Here is an 11,043-nt window from a genome sequence, read left to right as displayed (position 1 = left end):
TACTTGACCTATCAAAGGTTCTTCATTTCTTGTCATATAAGCAGCAACCCACCTTCTATTTGCTTGTTCTTTTTGATCATTTTATTTGTTAGTGGAGAATAAACTATCCTTAAAAGTGAGGTTTGCCAGAATTCTATTGACATAACAAAGTCAATATGTTGCCAAAAAAATAAAAAACACAAAGTCAATAATCTCCTAAATTCTATTGAGCTACTAAGGTGTCAATTAGCTGTGTCAAAGTCTAAGAAAATAAATTGTTCGGTAGAGTAACTGTGATCTCTCATCAGTAAAACAACGGGCAGTACAAATGTGACGAACAACACCGCAAAGAAAAATTCCAAAAGGTCTTTAAACAATTTGGTCGAAAACATGTTAGCTTTTGCGGCGGTTTTGGGTGCGAAAGTGATATATTGTTTCAATTCAACCAAATGCATACAAAACAAATTATTGTACACGATCTTCCTGTCGGGTTATGGACTTATTGAAAGGCACATGTGTGGGACACAGCTCCTCTCTATTAAGACATTCTAATTTTGGATAAGATTGGCTGTTAAACCAATTATATGATGATGTATTACCATTAACTAAGATTTAAGGTAAATAAAAATTAAGATATAAGCTCTATTCAAGAAAATGAAATGTCTTAATGGCTTAATATCTAGGAAGTAGGAACTATATCAACCCATTTAATTAGGATCTGACGGATAGAAATAGAATGATAGATCCTACAAGAAAATTATGATTAATAGAACTTGAACTTTGATTAGTAATTTAATATTCACAAATTCAGTTGTTGTGTAGATATAGATTATCAGCAATATATATTTTTGGTTTTTAATTCAGATGATTTCGACATTATATCCTCGACGTCCACATTCTACCTATCTTCTCGAACATTAAAAATACTTTCTAAATTTGAACTCAAACGTTCTTCTCCATTGTCGAGAATTTTCTCCAACTCTTTGTTTAAAGAAAATTTTAAAAATTCTTCTTTTTGTCAACTATTTTCCCCGTTTATTAATATGAATACAAGACGTACTTACTTGTAAACTAGGCTATATGGACATTAATACGTTATTATACGGAGTAGATAATTTTTTAAGTTTCTTACTTAATTGCCCTAGCCCCTAAGTAATCAAACTCGTTTGTTTTTTTTTTTTTGAAACTGGCTTCATATATAAATGCAAAAAACGAAAATCATACTCGTTTGTTCATTTATGTAACATTCTTATCTCATCCATAATTATTTCACGTGGTGAAATTAATTCATTTCATTTATTGATGATACCCCCAAAATAGAGAGATCAAAATTCTTCTTATTTCACAAGAGATACAAATTAATGTTTTTATAATTATATGTAAAATGTTCTTATATTTTTATTCGACCAAGTTAAAAATCACATGTTTACCTGAAAATGTCCCCTTAACCGATTGCGAAACGCTTCTCCGGCGATAATGTGCCACGAGTAGTTGTGAAACATTGATACAATATTGTAATACACAATCCGACTAACAGCGACCAATTTTAATATACTAGTATAGTGATTAAGTTTGTAATGGTGAGCCCCCTTTTTTTTTTTTTCCACTGGATATTTATTAAAGGGACCAAAACCCAAAATGAGCAAAGCCCGAAACATAACAACACACAGAACCCAGACAAACGGGCCAACATTAAACAAACTTTTTGGACTTTAAACCCAGAAAGAAGAACCGTCGAGGAAGCAAAACGACTCCCGTCCACCACATGTACGATCGACGAACGATTCTGAGAACACGCGTCAAGAGAGAATCATCACCTCCTCCGGAAAGAGCCACGCCCGGCGGAGACAATTCAGTGAAAGACCAACTGAGCAATCTTCACGGAAGGCCAGGACGCAACCGGATCACCACTTCAGGAAAGATAACCACCGTCTTCAATCAATCTGAAAGAACTCCGATCTTCCTATTTGAATAAGCAGCCATCTTTAAAGATTGAAATTAGCTTAAAAATGGAACGACCTAATCTCTAGGAAAGGAAGGCGACAGATGATCAAATCGAGAGTCGGTGGTAGATCGAAGGACAGGAAGCGACGATCAAACAGAACCGGGAAACCCCGGTGAAGAGTCGGCGAAGACGGTGTGATGAAATCATCTCTTTCCGGAGATAAAAGCCGGCGAAGCTGGTGCTGAACGAGCCACCGCTACTTGGAGACAGAGCCGGCCGACCACCAATGGAGAAGGTGCAACGCCGGAGACAAAAACCAGTCAGAAAACTCTCAAAACTCTATTCCTTGTGAAAGATCTAAATTGAGAACAAGGACGATAGAAAGAAAATCATCTCTCTAAAAGAGAGGAGAGAGAGCCCTGCCGATACTTTTTTATAATGGTGAGCCACCTACAAGAGCCAACAGCTACCAATTTTCATTCATACCACCACGCAATAAATGGAACAATACACAGCTCAACACTTGCCACTTCATTTTCATAACTTCTCGTTTGTTCGTACGTGGATACTTAATGATACAACACATGTATAACATGATCAAAGGATTGTATTTGAAACGGTGATAACTAGTCGGACCGACTTGGGTCAGACCAAATTCAACCATAAAGCAACTTAAATAAATGTTTTAAATGATAAAAGATAAAAAAAAAAAAAATCATAGGATAAAGTAATCTTCTTCGTTTTATGGAAAAAAAGTTTCCTTTTAAATATCCAATACAAATTATTATTTTTTCTTTAATTTATTTTAAAAGAAAGTGATGTATTGTTCGTTCTGTGTGAGTAGTTATACCACATACAATATTATTACAACCTTATTATCTGTAGACGACAAAAGTAATGGAACGACCGAAAACCCTACGCATACGAAATCTCACAAGAACAAAGATATTACATAATATACATACACTATATAGAAAATCCCTTTAAGCAAATATCAATAAGATTATAATCTAATACCAATTTGAGAAACTAGAAGCGTGTTAGAAGTTGTAGCTTTCGTTATCAAGCAAAAAAGAACTATAAACTTGTAAACTACGAGTCCATGACCCGAGCTGAATAGTTCCATTCCTTGAATTGCTAATAGCCTAATACCGTTCACCGAATGCGAACCGGCCCTCAACACGAGAAAGCCAAAGTGAGCTTCTCGAGAATTAATTATCGTTTGTTTATCAACAAGGTCAACACGTGTGAACCTCAAACCACCTTCCACGTCAAGAAACATGTCAGGGGGGCCAATGAACAAGTCCTGTTTTGCTTCTCGAACAAATATTTTTGTAAATTACGCCCATTCCATCTTCACCTTCTTTTATTCATGTTCCTTTCCAGTGGCGCGCTTTCACATTGTTTTGGTTTTGTTTGGTCAATGGTGAAATAACTTTGTACTGTAATACATATTTGTGATTTGAATGGAGGAATTAAAGTCTTTTGAAACTGTTGAGATTTTTTATAGCTAAAAACCAATAACAGAACTGCCAATCATGTATGTCTTGTGTTTTTATTAAGAGATTTATAATTATTTGATTTACAAAAAATAAAGTTTTTATTAAGGGATTTATAACTAGTTGATTTACACAAAAAAAAAAAAAATATTCATGGCTTTTTGGGGTGAACTATTCATGACTTTTCTAAATTGGATCAACTGTAGTTTGGTTTGTAATGGTGTATTCAAGATCTAAGATGACGTTCAATTTTTGTTTGTTCTATAATCCAAATCCAGTCAACACAAAAATACTATATTGACTTATTTATATTTGTTTTGTTAGATTAGGTATGGACAAGAATTAAGCAGTACTAATTTATAGTGTAACCATTACATCAAGTTCAAGGTAAATGTTTTATAACAAACGCTTACTGCATTCTCATCATCTGAGGCTATTTCAGCTGAAAAGAAGCAAAAAAGAGTGTCTATAGCTAGAAACAGCTTATGACGAAGGAAGGAGATCAGAATACTTGAGATTCTTCTATGTCTTTGTAATACAAGATTAGACAAAACTAAGATGTAATGTATGCATAGCTGGTGCAAATCTACTTGATCAAGCATGTACGACTTACAGTTGACCTCCTCATCAATATTTTATAAATTTTGTGGCCGAAATTTATTAATATATAAAACAGCTGGAAGAACGGGTTTCATTGCCTGAAAGTGCTCGTATCCGCTGAGTGTCTATGACTACTTTCAGTATGGTATAACGTTAAAACTTAATCGTTGAAAACAACGTGTTCCTTTGTGGAAAGTTGGGTGGATGCTCCCTCTAGACATGTATTATATGAATACATTACATGATCAAAATCAAATCATATATTTCATAGCACAAGAAAACAGTATGATACAAAATAGGATTATGCAACGGACATCTCACACGTGTCTTGGTCAATTATCATGTAAGCTCTTTTGAGCCTTACATGTCTAAATATATATGTCATGACATATTTCTTAGCTTGGTACAATCTATCTCATTTACTTCAAAACCTCATATATATTTCAAACCCTAACCTACTTAGATTGTGGTTACATGACGGTAACGGTACTAAATCATTTTTCTAGTATAAAATTTAGTACTAATCATATTTACCCATCACAGCAACATTGATTTCTGAATGTGGATATACAAATTAATTGTATGACACTCTTATGCTTCATTTCCTTTGTTGTATCCATTTCTCACAAAAAAAAATTCTCTCATGATTGACACAACCATTGAGAATAGTAATTGATACTAACTTCTTGTGATATGTCCATATAAAGCTGCATAAAGAACTCAAACTTTAAAATAATATAGTATGAAGATTGGAAATTTGGAATAAAATATATATATTCACACAAGTCATATTTAGATGTCGCATTTTCAGCAATTATTAAACTTCATGTTGGTTTTCAAGAGACATCTTTGGTTTATACCTGAACTATCAGAAGTTTTTCAATTGATTGCCTTATAAACAGCAACCCACCTTATATTTGCTTGTTTTATTTTCTCCGTTCAGCTTATGTAGTTGCAGTTCTTTTAGTCATGTAGACTTTGGTGTCTTTCTTTTTGAACATTTTATTCATTAGTGGAGGATAAACTATCCTTAAAAGTGAGGTTTGCCAGATTTCTGTTGACATAATAACAAATTCAATAATCTCCTAAATTCTATTGAGCTACTAAGATGTCAACTAATTGCATCAAAGTCTAATTAAGAAAATAAATGGTTCGGTAGAATAGTTGTGATCTCCCATCAGCAAAACAACGGGCAGTACAAATGCGACGAACAACACCGCAAAGAAAAATTCCAAAAGGTCTTTAAACAATTTGGTCGAAAACATGTTAGCTTTTGCGGCGGTTTTGGGTGCGAAAGTGATATATTGTTTCAATTCAACCAAATTCATACAAAACAAATTATTGTACACGATCTTCCTGTAGGGTTATGGACTTATTGAAAGGCACATGTGTGGGACACAGCTCTTCTCTATTAAGACATTCTAATTTTGGATAAGATTAACTGTTAAATTCATAATATGATGATGTATTACTATTTAATTAAACATAAAGTAAAAAATAATAAGATATGAGGTCTATTCAAGAAAATGAAATGTCTTAATGGCTTAATATCTAGGAACTATATCAACCCATTTTAATTAGGATCTGACCCATTTTAATTAGGATCTGACTGATAGATCCTATAAGAAAATTGTGATTAATGGAACTTGAACTTTGATTAGTAATTTTATATTCAAAAATTTTATTTGTTGTGTATATATTATCAGCAATTTAGCATCATTACTTGAGACAACACTAAACGCGTTAATATATATTTTTGGTTTTTAATTCAGATGATTTGGACATCATTTCCTCGACGTCCACAATCTACCTATCTTCTCGATCATTAAGTAATACTTTCTGTTGACAAAAAAAAAGTAATACTTTCTAAATTTGAGCTCAAACGTTCTCCTCCACTGCTGAGAACTTTCTCCAAGTCTTTAGTTAAAGAAACTTTTGAATATTGTTCTTTTTGTCAACTATTTTCCCCGTTAAATAATGCAAGACGTAATTTACTTGTAAACTAGTCTATACATACGTTAACTGCTAAGTAATCATACTCGTTTGTTCATTTATGTGAAATTTTTATCTCATCCATAATTATTTCACGCGGTGAAATTAATTCACTTCAGTTATTGATAATACCGTAAAATAGAGAAATGCAAATTTTTGTTGTGGTTCACAAGAGATACTGATTAATGTTTTTTAACTTATAGGTCAATCTTACACTTTATACGACCAAGTTATTATCACACCATTACCTGAAAAAATGTCCCTTGTAACCGATTACGAAACATTTCTCTGGCGATAATGCGTGACATTACCCTTAAACATTGATACAATATTATAATACTAGTATTTTCATTTACTTTATTTTGATACACTAGTATAGTGATTGAGTCTGTGTTGGTGAGCCACCTATACGAGCCAGCAGCGACCAATTTTCATTTATACCACACAATAAATGGAGCGATACACAGCTCAACACTTGCCACTTCATTCTCATAACTCTTCATTTGTTCGTACGTGGACACTTAATGATACAACACATGTAGAACATGATCGAAGGATAGTATTTGAAACGGTGATAAAAAGTCGGACCGACTTGTGTCAGACCAAATTCAACCAAATTGAAGAAATGTTTTGTAAATGATAAAAAAGATAAATAAATAAGATAGTCTTGTTCTTTGTTTTGTGAAAAGTTTCCTATAACATATCGAATAAAGTTATTATTTCTCTTGAATTTATGTAAAAGAAAGTGATGTATTGTACGTTTTGAAGATGAGTACTAGATATATCATAAACCGCATATTATCACAACTTTTATCTATAGTCCACAAAACTATTGGACCCACCTAAACCCTACGCATACGAAATCTCACAATAACAAAGATTTTTTTTTTTGGTCTACCAATAACAAAGATATATAATTAACTGATACCAATTTGAGAAACTAGAAGCGGCTTAGAAAGTTGTAGCTTTCGTTATCAAGCAAAAGTAAAAAAAGAAAAGAACTATAAACTTTTAAACTATAAGCTGAATAGATCCACGCCTTACATTGCTAATACCGTTCACCAAATGCGAACCGGCCCTTAACACAAGAAAAGCCAAGTGAGCTTCTCGATAATTATCGTCTGTTTATCAACAAGGTCAACACGTGAACCTCAAGCCATCTTCCACGTCAAGAATCGTGTCAGCGCCATTGAACAAGTCCTGTTTTGCTTCTCGAACATGTATTCATGTTCCTTTCCCATCACGCGGTTTCACATTCTTTTGGTTTTTGTTTGGTCAATTGGTGAAATAACTTTGTAATACATATTTTGTGATTTGAATGGAGGAATTAAAGTCTTTTGAGACTGTTGAGATTTTTTTATAGCTAAAAACCAATAACAGAGCTGCCAATCATTTATGTCTTGTGTTTTCATAAAGGGATTTATAACTAGTTGATTTTCAAAAATTCTTTTTATTCATGACTTTTCTAAATTGGATCAACTGTAGTTTGGTTTGTAATGGTGTATTCAAGGTCAATGCTAAGATGACGTTCAATATTTGTTTGTTCTAGAATCCAAATCCAGTCAACAAAAAAATACTATATTGACTTATTTATATTTGTTTTTTGTTAGATAGATATGGACGAGAATTAATTTCAGTAATTTATAGTGTAACCTCAACAACGATGTTTGGCAATTATTTTAAAGTTTTTTTTTAACAAGTTTATCACAAATAAATAAATAAAAATAGGAAAATAAAAATAGAAGATACTTAAAATATCCGGTCCATATATAAAAAGAGAGAGCAAAGGATCTTCCTCTATTTTTATCAAACAAGACCCCCTCTCTCTCTATTTCAGATTGTTTTTTGTTTTTTTTTTCATAGAAAAGAGAGAAGTTTTGTGTGTTGTATCTGTTTTGCTCTATTTGATAAAAAAAAAAGAAGATGCAAGTTGTTTCTCCTTCGTCTCCGGCGGCGAGGTTCGTTGGAAAAGAAAGATTCGCCGAGCTTTACGGGAAGTTAAACGACGACTTCAGCTCCAAACTCAAGGTCGGTGTTACAGAGAAGGAAGAAGTCTCTAATGATGATGACGAAGGAGAAGGCGACGAGTTCTCGTTCGCTAGTGTAAACGGAGAGAACTCACCGATAACGGCGGATGAAGCTTTCGAAGGCGGTCAGATCCGACCGGTTTACCCTTTCTTTAACCGGAATCTCCTCTTCGAACCGGAGGCTAAAGAATCTCTCCGTTCTCCTCTCAAGAAGGTCTTCGTGGAAAGAGAGGAAGCCACCACCACCACCACCGCTACGGAAGAATCTGAGCCGATAGGTCCTTACTGCTCGTGGTCAGGTAGAACGGTGGAGGAAGCTTCGCCGAAGACTTGTCGGAAAAGTAACTCGACAGGATTCTCGAAGCTTTGGAGGTTTAGAGATCTTGTCCTGAGAAGCAAAAGCGACGGTAAAGACGCGTTTGTGTTTCTTAGCAACGGTTCTTCGTCGCAGTCGTCTTCTTCTACGGCGGCGGCGGCGAAACCGAGCGGCGTGAAGAGAGCGGAGAAGGCGAAGAAGATGAAAACGAAGTCGGCACACGAGAGGCTGTACATGAGGAACAGAGCGATACGAGAAGAAGGGAAACGGAGATCGTATCTTCCGTACAAACATGTCGGGTTCTTCACCAATGTCAGTGGTCTTACAAGGAATGTTCATCCTTACTGATCATCAGCTTCTTGTTGCTCTGACAAAACTTTGATTTCGTATATAGTTAAAAATCTAACCATGTCTTAATACTATTATAATAACCCTTTTTCTCTAAGCAAAAAAGTTATTTAAACTGTTTCGTATATTCGTATCACATTCCAGTTTACCGACAATCTCTTAATGACCAAAAACATCCAAGTACAACCAAATCCATTGATTGATACTTTGATAGTGACAACACACATCACACTAAAACACTCCAAACTCTAGATATGCGTCTCCTCACGTATGCAAAACTATACCTTATATGCTTAGAGGCCCATTGGGGCTTCGAAAACAAACCCAACATTAGAGGTAAATGCCGTTAATTAAGAGGTCTTTCCGTATTAGTAATATAAAAATGCAGCCTTGGTAAAATCGAACCACGCTTATGAATGAAGGACTCCTGGCTCCAGGCTGACAAACACCATTATAAGAAATCGATAGTTTGTATTAATGTAGATGATAGACCCATCAAGCCCAATAAATTGACCAATCCTCGGCCCACTTTAAGCTAAGTTTAATCCATATGTATGTTAGAGCACCCTCGGTTAAATGATTGCAACTCAAATTTAAACGTATGCATAGAAGAATATTAATATTAGATTTCTTAAATAGGTTCTCATGAGTTTGAGATATACAACATAATAATTTATATTTAACATTTATATTTCATTGTGTTTTTTTTTTTAAATCACAAGATACTTTCAATGAAAGTGTTCGTATACCAAAACTTTTCAAACTGAACTTAATGAAAACCAAGTGTTAAGACATTAGCTTGTGTGAACATTTTACATCATTAGCTTGTGTGAACATTTAATATATCACTAGATCTCGACCCGCGCAACCGCGCAGATTTTTGTTTTCATTTATTTATATATAAATATTTTGTTTTCAATTCTAAATTTGTATATGCGTCTATCAATTTTTAAAACATAATAAGTTTACTGTATATTTTTTTGCATTGAATAGATTGTTTCAAACTTTCACATGTATTTGTATCTTCTTCTATATTTATATTTTTGGATTATTATTTCATTATTAAAATCGTAACTATATATATAAAGATTAGTAAAATATTGTTTTATTATCATATTCAAAGATATTGTAACATTTCACAAATTTAGAAATTTTAAAAAAAATTAAATTTTTCGCTTCATAGATTTATATTATCGAGTAAATAACTAAACATTTAGTTTTTGTTTAATTTTTAAAATAAACTATATAGTTTAAAATTTGTTTTAATTGATTTAAGATAGTAAAGATTAATCATTGTTAGATAATATGATTTTTGTTATTTAAAAAAAATCTTTAGAATTTAAAAAGTTAACATCGACAAATATTTAAATATTTAGCATATAGAAGTATAGTATTACAACATTAAATTATATCTATTTAATTTATATTATCTATAAATCCAATAGATTATCTATTGTTTAAATCCAATTATTGATAGCCCAATAAAAATTTATGGTTGACCCAAAATTTAAAAGATAAGATTATAAATTAAATGTAACATGACTTTCTAGGAATACGTCCATTTTAAAAAAAAATCACACATGAATCAAGGTTATAACTTTTGTTTTAATATATAAGATTAGTTTTTAGGATGTCATGTCTTCAATAACAACTTGTTGACTCAAAACAAAAACAAAAACAAAAACTAATAATAACAACTGAAATTTTGTCATAGATGAAACTTGTAAGAATGACACAAAACTGATTATTGTTCACATATTTTAAGTCAGTGAATAAATAAATAAGACACAGTTTGAATAAAAAACTTAAATAATTTAGAATTTATAGATTTTTTTGTAAATATAAATTTTGATTTTACATGTTTGCTTTTTGCCAAATAAGTTAATTTCAATAAATCATTTACATATTTATTTTATATTGGAATGATTAGTAGAAAAATAAAAAAATGGGAAAATCTTATGAGATTATCTTCTATTACTTCCTATATTTCATAAATAATGTCACTCTAGCTTTTTATTTTGTTTCAAAAAATGTCATTCTACATTTCAATGTAATTTTTTCATATAAAATCTCTTTCTTATCTTTTTAAATAACCAATAGATTGTTAGTTAAATTATTTTCAATTAAAGAATTGTATAATAAATAAAGATACATTAATATATTTTATTGTTTTTTTTAGTCCGCATGAAATATATCTAAATGATAATTTTTATGAAACAGATGGAATATTAATTTAGTATAACTTTTAAGTATTTGCAGATCTTATATTTAGTTGTGATTTTTACTAGATAAAACCTAACAGAAATAAAATATTTAATTATGATTTTACCAGATAAA

The 11,043-nt window shown here is 32.1% G+C and overlaps 1 protein-coding gene across 1 annotated transcript; it reads left to right on the top strand.

Moving 5' to 3' along the window:
• The first annotated feature begins 7,834 nt into the window (after positions 1-7,834).
• On the top strand, positions 7,835-8,815 carry LOC106325413. Its single transcript, XM_013763464.1, has one exon. The coding sequence runs from the start codon at positions 7,939-7,941 to the stop codon at positions 8,704-8,706; it is 768 nt and encodes a 255-aa protein (XP_013618918.1). The 5' UTR covers positions 7,835-7,938; the 3' UTR covers positions 8,707-8,815.
• The last annotated feature ends 2,228 nt before the right edge of the window (positions 8,816-11,043 follow it).

Source organism: Brassica oleracea, chromosome C2 (assembly GCF_000695525.1).
Source record: "Brassica oleracea var. oleracea cultivar TO1000 chromosome C2, BOL, whole genome shotgun sequence".
In the NCBI taxonomy this organism is placed as follows: domain Eukaryota; kingdom Viridiplantae; phylum Streptophyta; class Magnoliopsida; order Brassicales; family Brassicaceae; genus Brassica; species Brassica oleracea.
Note: the sequence above shows the minus strand (reverse complement) of the source record. Positions and strands in the feature narration are given on the sequence as shown.